The sequence below is a fragment of the Heptranchias perlo genome, chromosome 5, assembly GCF_035084215.1.
Source record: "Heptranchias perlo isolate sHepPer1 chromosome 5, sHepPer1.hap1, whole genome shotgun sequence".
NCBI classification, from domain to species: Eukaryota; Metazoa; Chordata; class Chondrichthyes; order Hexanchiformes; family Hexanchidae; genus Heptranchias; species Heptranchias perlo.
The window spans coordinates 121,410,112-121,432,264 of NC_090329.1; the positions used below are offsets into that span (position 1 = coordinate 121,410,112).

At 43.4% G+C, this 22,153-nt stretch overlaps 1 protein-coding gene across 2 annotated transcripts in view; it reads right to left on the reverse strand.

Moving 5' to 3' along the window:
• The window catches only part of slc4a1ap (solute carrier family 4 member 1 adaptor protein), a 119,862-nt gene that overhangs the window by 39,999 nt on the left and 57,710 nt on the right, over positions 1–22,153 (reverse strand). For both annotated transcript variants that reach the window (XM_067985147.1, XM_067985146.1), the window contains 2 exons: positions 9,698–9,887; positions 1,474–1,585 (listed from right to left, as the gene is read on the reverse strand). In XM_067985147.1, coding sequence (XP_067841248.1) covers positions 1,474–1,585; positions 9,698–9,887 — 302 coding nt within the window. The remainder of the gene's footprint in view (positions 1–1,473; positions 1,586–9,697; positions 9,888–22,153) is intronic.

The following is a 22,153-nucleotide window of genomic DNA, read 5'->3' on the forward strand; positions in this document are numbered from 1 at the left end:
ACAGGTCTTTACAGACTGAAAACAGGGCCAATTGAAGCTTAAACATGGAAGGAATGGCGTGATACGTACTGGCTATCCTCCAACACATTTTTATGTGTTCAAAACTAGAAAGTAAACTCATCCGCAGTGCTTGAATGGAAAGAATTCTCAACATATTGTGCTTGAAACGAACGAGTTGTTTTAAGAGGTTTCTAATGCTGCTTTGCAACTGCTGCAGTAAAAACGTTTTAAACGCGCGCAAACACACACACACAAAGTCTCACAAGAGATCTGAAACAGTCTGCAAGAAAGTGTCTACTTATTTATCTGCCCTAATCCTTTCGACATTTATAAAAAAATCTTCATTGCACGCAGGCTTGAGCTCGTCTTTTAGTCCATCAAGTCAAAATGTTTTGAAGAGGAGAAGAAAAAATGTCAACCTTAAAGAAAATACTGAAGAATGTTCAAAGCCTCGATTTACCTAACCAAGATCAAACATGTAAATTCTTTAGTCCTGCTGGGACTATCTTAACTAACCATTTATCTGGGGGGGGGGGGGGTGAAGGGACTGATTAGTAGCCACAGCAAGATCTGAACAGTGACTATCAGACACACACAGACCACAACTTATCTTAGCCTGTGGCTCAGTGCGTTCTCCAGTCTCATAAGTAATTTAAAGCTCTGCAGCTAAAAAAAATCATTATTGCACCTAAAGGTTTACTACCTCTTTAGCCATAAATAATTCAGATGATAGATTTTTGTGTTAAATAATCAACCCTCTTGTCATGCTGCATAAATATCTCATTTTACAACCAGGGCAGCCTATGGGGTTTTTAAATTCTTAAACATATAGTGATCCAATTTGTTTTCACTGGGGCACTTGTCTTTAAATCACTGTTACAGGAAGAAAAGTGTGGGGGGGGGGGGGGGGGGGGAGGGGAAGAAAAAAATACAATTTTTGCGAGTAAGCTGATGGAAAAACAATGTTGGAAGGTTTGCTGAAAGAACTCTACCATCAGGGACCCCCTTGTTTAAAAAAAAAGAGACGCACTTTGCATCAACTGCAACATGTTTTTATTTTGTTCCATCCATTTCTATTGACCCTGAGAATATTTTTGTTTTAACAAAGTGTGCTTACAACTGGCTTTAAAGTGTTGCTGAGCCCAGCAGAGTGTGGGAGCTGAATTATCAAAGGCAGTTTGCAATGAAGCACCATTGGGTTAATGACTGTATCGCCACTAATATTCATTTAGCTCCTTCACACAGTCAGACGCAGTAACTTGGAGCCTTGGCAAGGTCATCAGCACTCACTGTCTCAACAAAATTTGAATGAAAATAGATAAAAACAGATGGAACTAGTGAATCTTCCATGGCTTTGCTTTGACTGCCTGGTTGTAAAAGGAGATATTTATGCAGCAGCAGCAGAGTTTTCCAAACAGGACAGTGTTCAGCAGTTCCTTTCTTAAAAAAACGCTCACATTTCACTTCACTTACCCCTATGGTGCCTGTCTTCAGTTTAAACTTTTTTCCTCCCTTCATTGCTCCAAACATGGGCACAGCAATTTTCTTGGGTTTGGACTCTGTGTCGCTGGCCTGACCTGCAACCCTTAGAACGAAATGTTAACAACATTAGGCATCTTAAACATCTTCATCAAGACACTCTCTTTACTGGGAAGTGTTTTTTTAAAAAAAAGCAGTTCTGGCTCATGCAATGTTATATCTGTAGTTGTTCTCATTCTGAAACCTTTTTTTTATAAATAAAAATGACTTCCAAATCAGATCAGCACTGCTCTCTCCAGTGAAACTAGCCAAATTGAGACGTTGCAACCATGGCTAATGCTAATTATGGTTTTAAATACAAGCCAAAACATTTTGGAGGATTCCCTGCTGATTGTACACAGTGTGGCACTGAACCAGTGAGACCAGGAATCCTCCAAACTTAATACCTGGCCTGTTTGGAATTGGCTTGTCACAATGGAGAACCATAACAAGAATTGGTGTCCCTGGGTTGGGATGGAGGTGTCAGTGGATCTTGTTCCTGACGATTAACTGGGCACCGATACAGGTATATAAATGTTGGGTGAGGATGGGATTTGATGTGAATGCTAATGAAATAGCCTATCAATAGACCAACTAAGCATCGGTGAGGTTATTGGTGAGTAAGTGCCGCTTGATAGTACTGTCGACGACACCTTCCATCACTTTGCTGATGATTGAGAGCAGACTGATGGGGCGGTAATTGGCCGGATTGGATTTGTCCTGCTTTTTGTGGACAGGACATACCTGGGCAATTTTCCACATTGTCAGGTAGATGCCAGTGTTGTAGCTGTACTGGAACAGTTTGGCTAGAGGCGCACAAGTCTTCAGCACTACAGCTGGGATGTTGTCGGGGCCCATAGCCTTTGTTGTAGCCAGTGCACTAAGCTGTTTCTTGATATTACGTGGAGTGAATCGAATTGGCTGAAGATTGGCTTCTGTGATGGTGGGGATATCGGGAGGAGGCAGAGGTAGATCATCCACTCTGCACTTCTGGCTGAAGATGGTTGCAAACGCTTCAGCCTTGTCTTTTGCACTCACGTGCTGGACTCCGCCATCATTGAGGATGGGGATGTTTACAGAGCCTCCTCCTCCCGTTAGTTGTTAATTGTCCACCACCTTTCACGACTGGATGTGGCAGGACTGCAGAGCTTTGATCTGATCCGTTGGTTGTGGAATCACTTAGCTCTGTCGATAGCCTGTTGCTTCCGCTGTTTAGCATGCATGTAGTCCTTGAGTTGTAGCTTCACCAGGTTGGCACCTCATTTTTAGGTACGCATGGTGCTGCTCCTGGCATGCTCTTCTACACTCCTCATTGAACCAGGGTTGATCCCCTGGCTTATTGGGAATGGCAGAGTGAGGAATATGCCGGGCCATGAGGTTACAGATTGTGCTGGAATACAATTCTGCTGCTGCTGATGGCCCACAGCACCTCATGGATCCCCAGTTTTGAGCTGCTAGATCTGTTTTGAGTCTAACCCATTTAGCACGGTGGTGGTGCCACACAACATGTTGGATGGTGTCCTCAGTGCGAAGACGGGACTTCGTCTCCACGAGGACTGTGCGGTGGTCACTCCTACCAATACTGTCATGGACAGATACATTTGCGACAGGTAGATATGGTGAGGACGAGGTCAAGCAAGATACTGAAAGGTGGAGAGGAAGTGAGGGACCTTGGAGTGCATGTCCACAGATCCCTGAAGGTATACTAAACAGCTTATCACCTACACATAGAATGTGAGGGCAGGAAGGAGCAACAGAGTTCCCCAGTGCTAAGAAAATGAAAAACAAATTTCTATATAATAGCATGACATCATTCAGAACACTTGGAAAAAGGTGGTAAGTTACTGGACTTTAAGGGGGCAGAGTTTTATTTTTATTAGGTGGCCTAAAAATAGTGCCGTTGAAGACAACTGTTCAAGTGTTACACAATTCACAGATTTTTTCCCTTGTGTGTTCTCGAAACATGATCGATGCTGACAATGTTGCATTTATAGCCCATGTCTAGTTGCTCTGTGAAGGCGGTGGTGGTCCATGGCAGGATTATTTAAAAAGCCATCAGAGAGCTCCTACATCTACTAAATGATTTACCGAATGGAATTTTATATTCAAAGCATAGGGCTAGGGCGTCCAAAATTAAAAACTCAAAAGTCCCTATCATTAAGAAATTAGAAAAGCTATTGGCATCTAGGGATCCAGTTATATCATCTTCATTTTAATACTGCGGTGAATGGTCCTCGAACCACTGCAGACCTTGAGGCGATGGTATTAGGTGGGGAATTCCAGGATTTTGACCCAGCGATGAAGAAATGGTGTCGTGTGTCTAAGTCAGGACGGTGTTTTGCTTGAGGGGAGCATGCAGGTAATGGCGTTCCCATGACCTTGCTGCTCTTGGCCTACTTGGTGGTAGAGATCTCAGGGCTGGGAAGTGCTGTTGAAGCAAGCTTGGCGAGTTGCTATAATGCATCCTGTAGATACTGCAGCTACAGAACGTGAAGGGTGAGGATATTGAGTACTGTGGCAGCGGCACTGATCAAATGGACTGCTTGGTCCTGGGTGGTGTCGAGCTTCTTGAATGTTGTTGTGGATGCATCCACCCATCACCCTCCTAACCTGACTCTCATAGATGTGGGAGGCTTTGAGGGGTTTGGAGGTGAGCCAATCATTGCAGAATACCCAGCCTCTGTCCTTCTATTGCAGCCATAGTGTATATATGGGTGGTCTTACAGGCCTCTGGTGAACCCCAGGATGTATATGATGCTGGACATAGTGACAGTGGTGCCGTTGAAGGACAGGGGAAGGTGGTTGGGTCTTCTCTTGTTGGAGATGATCATTGCGTGGCACAAATGTGACCTGCCACTTGGCAGCCCAAGCCTGGGTGATGCTGAGGCCCTGGGCTACAAGATTACGTGAGGAGTTGCGAATGGAACTGAATACTGTAGAATCCTGGCGGTTGCTGTGTGAATGTATACAGCTGCAGAAACTGTATTAAGGACTGGACACCAGATTGCCCACAGACTGTTGCATGGGACAGCAACCCTGATTTAGCAAATGATATTTCATTGCATTTGAATTTCTGCGTACAAGAAGGTCAAAGTTTCAGGTGATGATAGGGTCAAGAAGAGAGTTCCACAGGTGGGAAACTGCTGCCTGAAGTTGGGCTGCTGGCATTTGTTTTTTATTCGTTCACGGGATGTGGGCGTCGCTGGCGAGGTCAGCATTTATTGCCCATCCCTAATTGCCCTTGAGAAGGTGGTGGTGAGCCGCCTTCTTGAACCGCTGCAGTCCATGTGGTGACGGTTCTCCCACAGTGCTGTTAGGAAGGGAGTTCCAGGATTTTGACCCAGCGACGATGAAGGAACGGCGATATATTTCCAAGTCGGGATGGTGTGTGACTTGGAGGGGAACGCGCAGGTGGTGTTGTTCCCATGTACCTGCTGCTCTTGTCCTTCTAGGTGGTAGAGGTCACGGGTTTGGGAGGTGCTGTCGAAGAAGCCTTGGTGAGTTGCTGCAGTGCATCCTGTGGATGGTACACACTGCAGCCACAGTGCGCCGGTGGTGAAGGGAGTGAATGTTTAGGGTGGTGGATGGGGTGCCAATCAAGCGGGCTGCTTTATCTTGGATGGTGTCGAGCTTCTTGAGTGTTGTTGGAGCTGCACTCATCCAGGCAAGTGGAGAATATTCCATCACACTCCTGACTTGTGCCTTGTAGATGGTGGAAAGGCTTTGGGGAGTCAGGAGGTGAGTCACTCGCCGCAGAATATCCAGCCTCTGACCTGCTCTTGTAGCCACAGTATTTATATGGCTGGTGCAGTTAAGTTTCTGGTCAATGGTGACCCCCAGGATGTTGATGGTGGGGGATTCGGCAATGGTAATGCCATTGAATGTCAAGGGGAGGTGGTTAGACTCTCTCTTGTTGGAGATGGTCATTGCCTGGCACTTATCTGGCGCGAATGTTACTTGCCACTTATGAGCCCAAGCCTGGATGTTGTCCAGGTCTTGCTGCATGTGGGCTCGGACTGCTTCATTATTTGAGGGGTTGCGAATGGAACTGAACACTGTGCAGTCATCAGCGAACATCCCCATTTCTGACCTTATGATGGAGGGAAGGTCATTGATGAAGCAGCTGAAGATGGTTGGGCCTAGGACACTGCCCTGAGGAACTCCTGCAGCAATGTCCTGGGGCTGAGATGATTGGCCTCCAACAACCACCACCATCTTCCTTTGTGCTAGGTATGACTCCAGCCACTGGAGAGTTTTTCCCCTGATTCCCATTGACTTCAATTTTACTAGGGCTCCTTGGTGCCACACTCGGTCAAATGCTGCCTTGATGTCAAGGGCAGTCACTCTCACCTCACCTCTGGAATTCAGCTCTTTTGTCCATGTTTGGACCAGGGCTGTAATGAGGTCTGGAGCCGAGTGGTCCTGGCGGAACCCAAACTGAGCATCGGTGAGCAGGTTATTGGTGAGTAAGTGCCGCTTGATAGCACTGTCGACGACACCTTCCATCACTTTGCTGATGATTGAGAGTGAACTGATGGGGCGGTAATTGGCCGGATTGGATTTGTCCTGCTTTTTGTGGACAGGACATACCTGGGCAATTTTCCACATTGTCGGGTAGATGCCAGTGTTGTAGCTGTACTGGAACAGCTTGGCTAGAGGCGCAGCTAGTTCTGGAGCACAAGTCTTCAGCACTACAGCTGGGATGTTGTCGGGGCCCATAGCCTTTGCTGTATCCAGTGCACTCAGCCGTTTCTTGATATCACGTGGAGTGAATCGAATTGGCCGAAGACTGGCTTCCGTGATGGTGGGGATATCGGGAGGAGGCTGAGATGGATCATCCACTCGGCACTTCTGGCTGAAGATGGTTGTAAATGCTTCAGCCTGGTCTTTTGCACTCACGTGCTGGACTCCGCCATCATTGAGGATGGGGATGTTTGCAGAGCCTCCTCCTCCCATTAGTTGTTTAATTGTCCACCACCATTCACCTGTATGGATCTTTTGAACTGATAGACTGTTCTGGAATGTGACTTAAGTAGCTTGTGTTCCTGGCATAAACATAGAACCCAGCCATATTGGATTATATAGAAATTGGCCCAAGCACTCCAAGATAGTGTTTATCCTCTGCACAAGTGTTTCCAGCATCAGGAAGCAAGGGAACTGATAAATTAAGGTCAGATGTTTTGGAATAATTTGATTATTGTAAGAGAATTTAATTAAGGAACTTAAGAATATAAGAAAGGCCAGAGAGGGAAAAATAAAACATTTTGTCCATCAACACTAATATCCAGAGTCCGTGTATCTTAATTCTATTGCCTCACCACCATCTGTTGATCTCTACTTTAAGGAACACCAAGCTCCTTCCCTTACCTCCACTATCAAAAAGATCAAGTAGTGTGGTTAATATCTTTAAAATCCTCAATCTCCCTTCTCAATAAAAACTGATCCAGCTCCCTTTTAATGGTGGATTTGACCCTGAATCAACTGTCTTCTGAGGCTCAGATTCACATGCCCCACTTTCCTGTAGGAAAAGTTTTATCTCATCTCTAACTTGTCCTGAGACTTGTAACTTTGCATTTGCGCCCTTTAATCCTGTGCTCATTGTCCAGGCTAAACATCTTGCTTACTTCAACCTCATCGTTATCTTTCATTATTTTCAACACTTGCATCAAGTCTTGTCTCAGTCTTTTCTACTGTAAAAATAAATTCGGTCGCTTTTGCCTTTCTTGCTGACTTCGTCTCCTAAGGCAGGGGCGTCCAAGGCTTTTGTCTTTGTGGGCTTCTAATTGTGTGCCAAATAGCCAAGTTTAAATCAATGTTCTGATTAATCTGCATACATCTCAAAGGGTAGATACCAATAGACCTTGAGGTTCTATCTTTGATGTAAAAGATAGACTCTGGTGTGGAATAACCAATCTCATCCAGTTCAGTGGTCCACAAGGCTTTAGACTGTAACGAGTCCAGGAGAAAGAGATGGTGCATCTCTGCAACCTCCAGAACAGATCAACAATATTCCATCCCAGATTGGTGGTGGATTACTCAAGTAGAGCACTCAAATCGCTGATGGTTACAGGTAGGATTGTATTTTCTTTAGATTCCAAGTTTTCTACCAATTTTTCCAGCCATTTTCATCACTTGTGGGTCTAGCATATATCAGATGCAATTAAAGTAGATGTTAAACCTTCTTAGATCTCCAAGGATGGTCCCAATGGCACCTTGATTAGACACCAAGTCCTATAAGGATGTTTCAGTAGCCTGACATCATTGTCAGATTTTTTTTTCACTCTCCATACTTCTCCCTATCTACATCTTGTCTCAAGAAGTTTAAATAAGTTCAGAGACACTGCAAATATTATAAGGTCCATTAGAAGAAAAGTACTCGATGGCAGATGTTTTCCGGTCTTACGGACACCTTACATTCTTATTCATAATCACTCTCCAATGTTATCGTACCTCCTCTTATGCTTTTGGTTCTTCCATTCTTTCCTTCCCCCTATAAAGTACAGACTTTTACATCTCATCTTTCCACCTACTCTTCAATTTCAGTGATATCCCATACTATGAGCTTTGGCTCCTTATCTTGTAGTTTCACATTTTAAGAAAAAAATCTAAGAAGCTAAATGGAGGCAACTACAAAGTTTGCAGCCCTTACAGAGTAGAGCTGGGTTGGCAACACCAATCAATCAAATGAAAACTTTCAGTTTGTTAGCTTGGCAATCACATTCAGGACAAACAAATGTTGAAAGAGTGGGAATGGGCAAAAAAGCTCCACATTTATGCCAGAGGCATTGAAGTTACTATAACTGGATGTCAACAATAATCTATCAATCAGCAACAAAACCTCAACTGCTGCTTCTCCTACTCGGGGAAATCTCCCCCAAACCGCCTTAGTGCCATTTTAGGCAGAAATTAAAATGCACAATTAGCCAAGGTTGCTGGGCCAGTTGCTGGTTTAAAGTACGGGAAATCAGTGCCTTGTCTATTGCTACTCCAATTCAATTTGCTCGAGACCCATTTTCTCCTAATCATCGATGCTGGTGTTATATACAACAAAAAAAATATAGAAATTACAGGCAGTATTTTCCTAGGCCCAATACCAGCAACGGGGCTTCGAATGCAGAGAGCAGCTCATCGCAAACTCCTGACGCACTGCCCCAAATTTTCCGCACATTAATGTCAATGGACAGAAAATTATGTGCAGTGTACCAATAATTTTCCAATAAGCTGTCTGCAGTGTGTGAAGCCCCTCCAGTGGCTCAAAAAATTCCACTCTTTGGGACTCTAATGTTTCAAAACAAGGTGAAGTGTCTTGATGCAAAATTACTCATTATTAAAAGGAGTGAACTACATTGTATATGTTTTGTTTCTTCCTCAGTCCCCACCTTAGATTAGCTAACTAAGCACAGTCTGAGGATTAAACCTGTGATATTCTTTGTCTTTATGGTTCAATACTTGATTTTCAAAAAGGAATTGGATAAATACGCGAAGGGAAAAAATTTGCAGGGCTACGGGGAAAGAGCGAGGGAATGGGATTAACTGGATTGCTCTTACAAAGAGCAGGCTTGGGCTCAATGGGCTGAATGGCCTCCTTCTGTGCTGTAACCATTCTATGAGTACCACCATCTTGTATCCTAGGCTTGTATTCCCTTGAGTATAGAAGATTAAGGGGTGATCTATTTGAGGTGTTTAAGATGATCAAAGGAGTTGATAGAAACTATTTTCTCTGGTGGGGGAGTCCAGAGAAAGGGGGCATAACCTTAAAAATAGAGCTAGGCCATTCAGGGATGATATCAGGAAGGACTTCTTCACACAAAGAGTAATGGAAATCTGGAACTCTCGGCCCCAAAAAGCTGTTGAGGCTGGGGGTCAATTGAAAATTTCAAAACTGAAATTGACAGATTTTTGTTAGTCAAGAGTATTAATGGGTACGGAACCAAGGTGGGGGTAGGAGTTAAGATACAGACCAGCCATGATCTAATTCAATGGCAGAACAAACTCAAGGGGCTGAATGGCCTACTCCTGTTCCTATCTTCTTGGGACAACTAGGGATGGGCAACAAAGATGGCCTTGCTAGCGGTGCCCACATCCAAAGAACAAACATCATTACCTGATCTAACCGTGTGCAGGTTGAATGACACCACTACAGCAGTTAGATCAGGGCTGCTCACTTATCTTGACTTACTCCATTTTTAGCTCTGGTAGACCCACTGGCGTCACGATCTTTATTAGCTTCTGTAGTCTTTGTTGCTCCTTTTTCAGCTCGAAGGACCGGATGTGCAGTTTTTTACGAGTGACGCTATCTATGGATGCTCCGGTTCGGATTTCAGTCATAAAGGCATCCAGCGAATCTTCTCCAGGGGCCTGAGTCCAATCTGTGATGAATGTTTTGCCACAGATTAAGGACAAATAGTTCAGTGCATTATCAAATTAAAATTATCACCTGAACGTATAAACTGAGCATCAAACTTCCTGCCTAGCAAACAGGAACAGGTAAACCATTTGAACTGGACAGGTGTCTTTGAGCGGTATTGACTGTCCTTTTGTTTTTAACCATATCACAAGATAGATACGAGCTAGGAAGCCCATTTGATCCATCACAGTTCGTCCGTCCAGAAAGAACCTAAAATCTCCCCCTTACACACCATCCAACTGTTTCTTCAATAATTCCGGGGATTTTACCTTCAGTACCCTTCCCAGAAGTCCATTCCACATGGAGACGTCATTTTGCGATGAACGTTTGGATTCAAGAAATCCAGAGATTCCCACCTTCTCACCATCCCCCTGAATCCTTTCTTTCATGCCTTTGTTACCTCTAGACTGGACTATTCCAATGTGCTCCTGACTGGCATCCCATCTTACACCCTCCATAAACTTGAGCTCATCCAAAACTCTGCTGCCTGTATTCTAACTTGTACCAAGTCCGGTTCTCCCATCACCCTTGTGCTCGTTGACCTTCATTGACTCCCGGTCCGGGAATCCATCGATTTTAAAATTCTCATCCTTGTTTTCAAATACCTCCATGGCCCTTGCCCCTCCCTATGTAACTTCCTCCAGCACCTACAATCCTTTGAGATCTCTGTGCTCCTCCAATTCTTGCCTCTTACGCATCCCCGATTTTAATCGCTCCACCATTGGCGGTCGTGCTTTCAGCTGCCTAGGCCCTAAGCTCTGAAATTCCCTCCCGAAACCTCTCCGCCTCCTTTAAGACGCTCCTTAACCCTACCTATTTGATCAAACTTTTGGTCAACTCTTTCTAATACCTCACGTGGCTCAGTATCAAGTTTTGTTTGATGACTCCTGTGAAGCACCTTGGGGCTTTTTACTATGTTAAAGGTGCTCTCTCTCGGAAAGTACTAGATACCTCTTGAATTCAGAAGTTTTCCCACAAAGAGGGATCAACATGTAAACTCCTAAAATTGCATTTCGCTGCTTTGAACCTGTGCTTCCCTTTCTATCTGATACGTAATTTCATAACCCTTTTCTATTCTTAAACTCTTCTCACTTTGAGCAAACTGAATAATAGAATTAGAGAATTTTACAACACAAAAGGAGGCCATTTAGCCAATTATGCTAGTGCTGGCTCCCTGAAAGAGCTCTCCATTTAGTCCAATTCCCCTACCCTTTCAAATATTTATCCACTTCCCTTTTAAACACTACTACAAGTTCCACTCCCACCACTGTTCCTGGTGCAGCATTCCGTGTCTTAACAACACTTTGCATTAAAAAAATTCTCCTCACCTCTCCCTTTGTTCTTTTGGTGATTATCTTAAATTTGTGCCCTCTGGTTCCACCAACCCATGGAAATAATTTTTCCATTATTCCTCTCATTAAAATTTCTGAAGCTCTCAGATGCCTTATTACCTTTCTTTGTTCTAATGAAAAGAGCCCTAATTTCTCTAGTTTTGCCTCATACTTCATCCCTGATATTGGCTTAGTGAATCTCTCTGCATCCTCTCCATGACCTTGGCATCTTTCCTAAAGTAGGGCACCCAAAATAAATGGGGTTGTGATCAATCAAAAAAGGCAGGGCTTGTTGGGCCAAATCTCCTCTTCCTGATATGATATATGATATGATATTCTAACTGTGACCTACCCAATGATTTGTATAGGTTTCGCATTGCCTCATTGTTTTTGTACTCCATACCACTATTTATAAAAGCCAAGATCCTATATGCTGTTTTTTTTTAAATCAACTTGTCCTCTTTTTAAAGATCTGTGCATCTGAACCCTTATTACTTAGTGTATGGCCACCCTTTTATTCTGCCTCCCAAAATGTATCACTTCACCTATCTCCACATTAATTTTTTATCTGATTTCTATCCAGTGGGAAAACACAGTAAAAACAAGAGACTTCAAAGAAGTGAAAAAAATCTCATTCCTCAGCACAGCAATTCTTCTGAAAAAAAAAATTACACAAGTATATTTAGGAACAGGAAAAGGATATTTGACCCAACAAGCCCTGTCATTTTTGATTGATCACAACCCAGTCTATCCACCTTCTCGTCATATCCTTCAATCTTTTCTCTTCCTAGATAAGCATCCAGTTACCTCTTGAATCCATTTACAACGTCTGCATCAAATCTTTCCCCAGTCTGTTTGTTTCGATTCCTTTCCCGTTTACTTATTGCACAAGTTATGACTTCAGTTATGTGGAGAGACTGGAGAAGCTGGAGTTGTTCTCCTTAGAGCAGAGACGGTGATGGGAAGATTGATAGGTGTGTTCAAAATCATGAACGGCTTTGATAAGAGTAAATAAGGAGAAACTGTTTCCAGTGGCAGAAGGGTCAGTAACCAGAGGACACAGATTTAAGGTGTTTTATGCAGCGAGTTGTTATGATCTGGAATGCACTGCCTGAAAGGGTGGTGGGAGCAGATTCAATAGTAACTTTCAAAAGGGGAGTGGATAAATACTTGAAGGGAAAAAAATTACAGGGCTATGAGGAGGGAACAGGGGAGTGGCACTAATTGGATAGCTCTACTAAAGACCCGGCACAGGCACAATGGGCCTCCTTCTGTGCTGTACGATGTAGCGTACCGAGTCTATTGCCCTTTGGGTGAAAAAGTTCTTCCCTTCTTACTCTCAAATTACTCATTTTTAACCTCATGTCTTCAGGCATTTGAGCCTTTCACCACAGTGAGCAATTTGCCTGGATCATTGTAAGGTGGGGTCCTGTGTAGAATAGGCACTCATTAGCAGACTGCACTATGAAGCTGTTCTAATGCAGACTGATTGCAAACATCAAGGCAAACTCTCTCGTAACCCTATGGATCTGAGAAAAAGCAACTCAGCAGAACTCTCATGCATTCAAAGAAATTAGTTTCAGTGTATTAAATAGAAGTTGTGCTGGAGTGGAAAATTTTCTGTACCATTTCTCCATTATGAAACAATGCCCATCATACCATTCATCTACTGATCATGGAGGGTATGGTGAGAGAGAAAGAGAGGGTTTGGTATTAAGATTTATCACCATGCGGTTCCTGGCTATAAGGGGAGCTTAGGTAACAAATCGCCTGGAGACTCAATCAATAAGAAGATGCATGGCAACCTCTAGAAAGCACAACCAAGGGCAGATTTAAACTTGGGATTTTTCTGCTCTATGAGAGACTGCATTCAGAACTTTAGAGTAGAACTTAATCTGCATTTCATTGAGATGCACAATGCAGAATTTTATACTAGAGGCAGTTTATCAGAATGAGTTTTGTGCTCCATTGCAGAACCTTAATCAGGTCATGTAAAAATTTAAATATTTAAAGTCTGCTACATTCAGACTCAAAGCCTTTTCACATCGGTCACAATGCCTTTCCATATGCCTTTTAAAGAGGGCACGCTCCCTTATTTCAATAATAAAAAAAAAATCAATAGTTTCCTTACAAATCAAATGCTGCTGTCAGTGTTGGGACCAGTGTACAGGAGTGCTGAGCTGAAACCATGTGAAGAAACACATTTCAGCTCTTTCCAATAGCTGTCGGCAGGTTATTACTAGGCATGTCTCCTGGTAGATAATTGATGTCAGGCAGTATGCATTCTTTCCCCTTCCTGACCCGTTTCCTCCTGTATGGTTCCACGCGAACTCCCTAATACCTTACCCAAGTGGCCAATTTTCACGTGTGAACCTTGACTATGAGTGTCAGACCATTTGTTCATGGACAGCATCAAAGCCAAGTCTCATCCTACCATCAACCGATATGTAGAGATACACAAACACTTTCTAGAAGAAATTACAGCTGATTTGTAGAGCCCCTAGTGACATGCTGACTGAGATCAGCTAACTCAGCACAGGTTATTGCTTCTTCTGCTCACTAAAGCCCTGTACAACTGTAATAAGACTTCTGCACTCTTGTACTCCAAACCCCTTGCAGTGGAGGCCACGTCATTAAATATTCAAGAAGGAGATAGATATATTTCTTAATGCTAAAGGGATCAAGGGAAATGGAGACAAAGCGGGAACAGGGTACTGAGTTAGATGATCAGCCATGATCATTTTTGAATGGCGGAGCAGGCACGAGGGGCCGAATGGCCTACTCTTACTCCTATTTTCTTTGATTCTGTGATTCTATAAAGGCCAACATGCCATTTGCTTTCAAACCTCCAGAGCCACAAAATTCAAACGTGAAAAATCAAAGAAGAAATGTACAAATAGGACTGAGTTGCCTGGCAACCAAGGCCTGGATTGCCAGGACATGGGGGCCACATGGCCCATGGGCTGCATTTTGAACACCCATGCCTTAAAGTTGGAAGCATCTTGCTTACTCTTTTCTGAACCCTGTCTAATGCATCTACATGTTACATTCTGTTTTAGTTCTGGCTTTTTAAAAAAAATATTCTTGTATAAGTCAAAATAATTGTTAAAAGGTTTTTAATTCCAAAGTCTATCAGATAAATAAAATGGGAACAGGATAATAAACCTAAAGTTAATTGAGCATAATTTTTCTGTCCCCTCCTATCCAAATTAAGACAGAAAAGGAAGCTTTGCAATTTACAGTTTTAAGAAGGAATCTCACCATCAAAATACTTCTGAAAAGGAATACTGATTAGTATCGTTGTTGTTCAATTCTGATCTGCAGTTGCCCTGGCAACTTCGTCAACCTGGACCACTAAAACAGGATTATCTGGTCATTTATCGCATTGCTATTTGTGGGATCTTGCTGTGCTTAAATTGGCTGCCGCGTTTCCCTACATTACAATCGTGACTACGTTTTAAAAGTGCTTCATTGGCTGTAAAAGCGTTTTGGGACATCCCGAGGACATGAAAGGTGCTATATCGGGATCGGGAGGGGATCGAAAAAAAAATCCATGGAGTGACGTCACAGGACAGCAGGTAGGTAATTGGATGGCAAAAGGCCTGAGAGTAGAGTGAGAGCGGGAGGTGGTAAAGCCTGAGAGTAGAGCAAGAGTGAGAGACAATAAAGCAGCGGTGGGAGACCCGCGGTATTTACACAGTTGGAGTCAACTCACCACAGGCAGATATTGAAAGAGTGACGTCACAGGACGGCAGGTAGGTGACTGGTTGGTGAGTATTACTGTTTTTTTCTCTCTAAGTTAGGGCAAGGATTTAACGAAGAGCTTAAATCAATAACTTTAACCAGATAAATTAATTAGATAATAAAACTAAGAATAGCGAGAGATTAAAAACTATAATAAAGTAAACAAATAAATTCTGGTTCGACAAGTGATGGCAGGGCAGGTGGTGTGTCCTAACTGCAACACGTAGGAGTTTGTGGCGACCAGCGTGATCCCAGGCAACCACACCTGCAGTAAATGTCTGCAGCTCGAGGAACTTCAGCTCAGAGTCATAGAGTCATACAGCACGGATAGAGGCCCTTCGGCCCATCGTGTCCGCGCCGGCCATCAAGCCCTGTCTACTCTAATCCCATATTCCAGCATTTGGTCCGTAGCCTTGTATGCTATGGCATTTCAAGTGCTCATCCAAATGCTTCTTGAATGTTGTGAGGGTTCCTGCCTCCACAACCCTTTCAGGCAGTGAGTTCCAGACTCCAACCACCCTCTGGGTGAAAAAGTTCTTTCTCAAATCCCCTCTAAACCTCCCGCCTTTTACCTTGAATCTATGTCCCCTTGTTATAGAACCCTCAACGAAGGGAAAAAGCTCCTTAGTATCCATCCTAACTGTGCCCCTCATAATTTTGTACACCTCAATCATGTCCCCCCTCAGCCTCCTCTGCTCCAAGGAAAACAAACCCAATCTTCCCAGTCTCTCTTCATAGCTGAAGCGCTCCAGCCCTGGTAACATCCTGGTGAATCTCCTCTGCACCCTCTCCAAAGCGATCACATCCTTCCTGTAGTGTGGCGACCAGAACTGCACACAGTACTCCAGCTGTGGCCTAACCAGTGTTTTATACAGCTCCATCATAACCTCCTTGCTCTTATATTCTATGCCTCTGCTAATAAAGGCAAGTATCCCATATGCCTTCTTTACCACCTTATCTACCTGTTCCGCCACCTTCAGGGATCTGTGAACTTGCACACCAAGATCCCTCTGACCCTCTGTCTTGCCTAGGGTCCTCCCATTCATTGTGTATTCCCTTGCCTTGTTAGTCCCTCCAAAGTGCATCACCTCGCACTTTTCCGGGTTAAATTCCATTTGCCACTGTTCCGCCCATCTGACCAACCCATCTATATCGTCCTGCAGACTGAGGCTATCCTCCTCGCTATTTACCACCCTACCAATTTTTGTATCATCAGCGAACTTACTGATCATACCTTTTACATTCATATCCAAGTCGTTAATGTAGACCACAAACAGCAAGGGACCCAGCACCGATCCCTGTGGTACCCCACTGGCCACAGGCTTCCAGTCACAAAAACAACCTTCGACCATCACCCTCTGCCTTCTGCCACTAAGCCAGTTTTGTATCCAAAGTGCCAAGGCACCCTGGATTTCATGGGCTCGTACCTTCTTGACCAGTCTCCTGTGGGGGACTTTATCGAAGGCCTTACTGAAATCCATGTATACCACATCCACTGCGTTACCCTCATCCACACGCCTAGTCACCCCCTCAAAAAATTCAATCAAATTAGTCAGACATGATCTTCCCTTGACAAAGCCATGTTGACTATCCCTGATTAATCCTTGCTTCTCCAAGTGGAGACTAATTTTGTCCTTCACAATTTTTTCCAATAATTTTCCTACCACTGATGTTAGGCTCACTGGCCTGTAGTTCCCCGGTTTTTCCCTACTCCCCTTCTTGAATAATGGTACTACATTAGCGGTTCTCCAGTCCTCTGGCACATCCCCTGTGGCCAGAGAGGTTCTGAATATATGTGTTAGAGCCCCCGCAATCTCCTCCTTTGCCTCACACATTTCGTCCGGGCCTGGGGATTTATCCATTTTTAGGCCTGCTAAAACTGCCAATACCTCCTCCCGCTCGATGTTAATATGTTCGAGTATATCACAGTCCCCCTGCCGTATTTCTATGTCTACATCGTCCTTCTCCATAGTGAAAACAGATGCAAAAAATTCATTTAGAACCCCTCCTACATCTGCCGGCTCCACACACAGATTGCCATTTTTGTCCCTAATGGGCCCTATTTTTTCCCTAGTCATCCTCTTACCCTTAATATACTTATAAAACATCTTAGGATTTTCCTTTATTTGTTGTTGAGATCGCTTCCGAGCTGCAGACATTGCGACGCATCCGGGAGAGGGAAGAGTTACCTGGACACTTTGATCCAGGAGGCAGTCACACCCCTAAGATTAGGTAATAGTTTAGATTTGTTCAGTGGTCAGGGACAGGAGGGTGTGACTGCAAGTCAAGCAGGTATGGGACCCAGGATCTAGTGTTGGAGGAGCCTCAGCCTTAGATCTTGTCCAACAGGTATTAAATACTTGCTACCTGAATGGATGAGAGCAAAGACTGCAGGGAGGATGGGCAAACTGACCACGGCACTGTGTTACAGGGGGCCATTAAAGTGGGGGTAGTGAAAAAGAGTGTAGTAGTGGTAGGAAATCATATAGTCAGGGGGATAGGCACTGTTCTCTGCAGCCGCGACCGAGAGTCCCGAAGGCTGTGTTGCCTGCCCAGTGCCAGGGTTAAGGACATCTCCTCGTGGCTGGAAAAGAACTTGGAGCATGAGGGGGAGGATCCAGTTGTCGTGGTCCACGTAGGAACCAACGACATAGGTAGAACTAAGAATGGGGTTCTGCTGAGACAGTCTGAGCAGCTAGGGTCTAAATTAAGAAGCACAACCTCAAAAGGTAATAATCTTTGGATTACTACCTGAGCTATGTGCAAATTGGCACAGGGACAAACAGATCAGAGAGTTAAATGTGTGGCTCAAAGAGTGGTGTGAGAGGAAGGGACTTCTATTCATGGGGCACTAGCACCAGTACTGGGAAAGGGGGAGCTGTTCCGATCAGACGGGCTCCACTTTAGCCGGGCTGGGACCAGCATCCTGGTGAATCGAATAACTAGGGCTGTAGATGGGGCTTTAAACTAAAAAGGTGGGGTGGAGGGTTCAGGTGAGGGGAAATTTAGAAATTTAATCATTTAATCAGGAAAATCAAGACAACAGAGTCGTATAGTGATTTGGGAAAAGATAAGCAGAGTGTGGCAGAAAGGGGCAGAGAATTTACCAATAATAAAGCATCAACAAGTAAGGTCAAAGCAGGAAAAAAAATGTTAGAAAGTCAAAATGAAAGGCTCTTTATCTGAATGCATAGAGCATTCGTAACAAGATAGATGAATTAGTTGCACAAATAGAGATAAATGGGTTTGATCTAATAGCCATTACAGAGACATGATTGCAAAGTGACAAAGATTGGGAACTAAATATTCCAGGGTACGTGATGCTTAGAAAAGACAGGCAGAATGGAAAAGGAGGGGGTGTAGCCGTAATAATAAAGGATGACATAAGTACAGTGGTGAGAAAGGACCTTGGCTCGGAAGATCAGGAAGTAGAATCAGTATGGGTGGAAATAAGAAATAACAAGGGGCGGAAAACACTGGTGGGAGTAGTTTATTGGCCCCCTAATAGTAGCTATACTGTTGGACAGCGTATTAATCATGAAATAATAGGAGCTTGTAACAAAGGTAATGCAGTAATCATAGGGGACTTTAATCTTCATATAGATTGGGCAAATCAAATTGGCAAAGGTAGTTTGGAGGACGAGTTCATGGAATGCATTTGAGATGGTTTCCTAGAGCAATGCGTCATGGAACCAACCAGGGAACAGGCTATTTTAGATCTTGTATTGTGTAATTAGTAATCTCATAGTAAGGGATCCTCTGGGGAAGAGTGATCATAATATAATAGAATTTCACATTGAGTTTGAGTGATGTACTTATGTCTGAAACTAGAGTCCTAAACTTAAATAAAGCCAACTGCATAGGTATCAGGGGCAAGTTGGCTAAGGTAGATTGAGAAACTAAATTAAAGGGTATGACTGTTGAAAAGCAATGGGAAACATTTAAAGAAATATTTCAATGTTCTCAACAAACATATTCCATTGAGAAATAAAAACTCCATGGGAAAAGTGATCCATCCATGCCTAACTAAAGAAATTAAGGAGAGTATTAGATTGAAAGAAGAGGCCTATAATGTTGCCAAGAGTAGTAAGCCTGAGGATTGGGAGAGTTTTAGAAACCAGCAAAGGACAACCAAAAAATTTATAAAAAGGGAGAAAATAGAATATGAAAGTAAACTAGCAAGAAATATAAAAACAGATTGTAAGAGCTTCTATAAGTATGTAAAAAGAAAGAGAATTGCAAAAGTAAACGTTGGCCCCCCTAGAGGCTGAGACAGGAGAAATTAGAATGGGGAAATCAGGAAATGGCAGATGCGTTAAACAAATATTTTGTATCTGTCTTCACAGTAGAAGACACAAAAAGCATACCAGAAATAGTGGGGAACCAAGGGGCTAATGAGAGTGAGGAACTTAAAAGTAATTATCAGTAGAGAAAAAGTACTTGAGAAACTAATGGGACTAAAAGCCGATAAATCCCCTGGACCTGAAGACCTACATCCGAGGGTTCCAAGAGAGGTGGCTGCAGAGATAGTAGATGCATTGGTTACGATCTTCCAAAATTCCCTAGGTTCTAGAACGGTCCCAACAGATTGGAAGGTAGCAAATGTAACACCGCTTTTCAAGAAAGCAGGGAGAGAAAACAGGGAACTACAGGCCAGTTAGCCTGACATCAGTCGTCGCAAAAGTGCTGGAATCCATTGTTAAGGAAGTGGTAATAGGGCACTTAGAACATCATAATATGATTAGGCACAGTCAACACGGTTTTATGAAAGGGAAATTGTGTTTGACAAATTCATTAGAGTCTTCTGAGGCTGTAGCCATCAGGATAGATAAAGGGGAACTAGTGGATGTAGTATAGAATCCTAGAAAGTTACGGCACAGAAGGAGGCCATTCGGCCCATCGTTTCCGTGCCGGCCGAAAAAGAGCTATTCAGCTTAATCCCATTTTCCAGCACTTGGTCCGTAGCCCTGTAGGTTATGGCACTTCAAGTGGCCCCCTGGTCACTGACTTCTCTGCTAAGGGAAATAGGCCCTCCTTATCCACTCTATCTAGTTCCGTCATAATTTTATATACCTCAATTAAATATCCCCTCAGCCTCCTTTGTTCCAAAGAAAACAACCCCAGACTATCCAATCTTTTCTCATAGCTAAAATTCTCCAGTCCTGTCAACATCCTCGTAAATAATGGGTAGGTACTCACATTGGCAGGATGTGACTAGTGGAGTCCCGCAGGGATCTGTCTTGGGGCCTCAATTATTCACAATATTTATTAACGACTTAGATGAAGGCATATAAAGTCTCATATCTAAGTTTGCCGATGACACAAAGATTGGTGGCATTGTAAGCAGTGTAGATGAAGACATAAAATTACAAAGCGATATTGATAGATTAGGTGAATGGGCAAAACTGTGGCAAATGGAATTCAATGTAGACAAATGTGAGGTCATCCACTTTGGATCAAAAAAGGATAGAACAGGGTACTTTCTAAATGGTAAAAAGTTAAAAACAGTGGATGTCCAAAGGGACTTAGGGGTTCAGGTTCATGGATCATTGAAGAGTCATGAACAGGTGCAGAAAATAATCAATAAGGCAAATGGAATGTTGGCCTTTGTATCTGGAGGACTAGAGTACAAGGGGGCAGAAGTTATGCTGCAGCTATACAAAACCCTGGTTAGACCGCACCTGGAGTACTGTGAGCAGTTCTGGGCACTGCACCTTTGGAAGGACATACTGGCCTTGGATGGAGTGCAGCGTAGGTTTACTAGAATGATACCCGGGCTTCAAGGGTTGAGTTACGAGGAGAGATTACACAAATTCTCTAGAGTTTCGAAGGTTAAGGGGTGATCTGATCGAAGTTTATAAGATATTCAGGGGAACAGATAGGGTGGATAGAGAGAAACTATTTCTGCTGGTTGGGGATTTTAGGAGTAGGGGGCACAGTCTAAAAATTAGAGCCAGACCTTTCAGGAGTGAGATTAGAAAACATTTCTACACACAAAGGGTGGTAGAAGTTTGGAACTCTCTTCCGCAAACAGCAATTGATGCTAGCTCAATTGCTAAATTTAAATCTGAGATAGATAGCTTTTTGACAACTAAAGGTATTAAGGGATATGGGCCAAAGGCAGGCGTATGGAGTTAGATCACAGATCAGCCATAATCTTATCAAATGGCGGAGCAGGCTCGAGGGGCTGAATGGCCTACTCCTGTTCCTATATTCCTAAATCTCCTCTGTACCTTATTCTAAACCTGCAGTGGTGGAGGGCTTTGGGAACCTGTTCCTCCCAAGCATGCTACACTTACCACGTCATGTCTCAAATTACTGCTGCAATGTATTCCAAAATTTTATTTTCTGAAAGTAATCATCAAATTTGTATTTGAATGAATCAATACGAACAGATTCCACCATTTCTCCAGGGTGCCAGTTCCATAGATTGATGGATAGTATATTTGGATTTTCAAAAGGCATTCAATAAGAGATAAACGGAGGAATCGAGGGATTTGGGGATCGGGCAGGAAAGTGGAGTTGAGATTGAAGATCAGCCATGATCTTATTGAATGGCGGAGCAGGCTCGAGGGGCCGTATGGCCTACTCCTGCCCCTATTTCTTATGTTCTTATATAAATGCAAGTTGTTTCTTTCTAGTTTTATTTTCCAAACAGTTAAAGAGAAGAAAGACTTGCAGTTATTAAGTGCCTTCTCACATCTTCAGGATTTCCCAAAGTGCTTCACAGCCAATGAATTACTTTTCAAATGTGGTCACTTACTATTTAGGCAAGGTGGCAGCCAACTTGCGCACAGCAAAGTCCCACAAACAGCAGTGAGATGACTGACCAGTTAGACTGTTTTTGGCATTGTTGGTTGAGGGAGGAATATTGGCCAGGACACTGGAAGAACTCCCTGCTCTTCCTCGAAAAAGTGCCATGAGATCGGTTACGTCCACCTAAACAGGAAACGGGGTCTCGGTTTAACATCTTATCTGAAGGATGACACCGCTGAGAATGCAATACTCCCTTAGTACTGCACTGAAAAGGTCAACTTAGACTCACTTGTGAGCAAAGTGACATAAATTGGTGGAAAGTGGGTTCAAAAATAAACTTCCTTTTTAGCACATCTCAACAGTCTTACAATTGGCTTGTAGAAGGCTGTGTGAGACT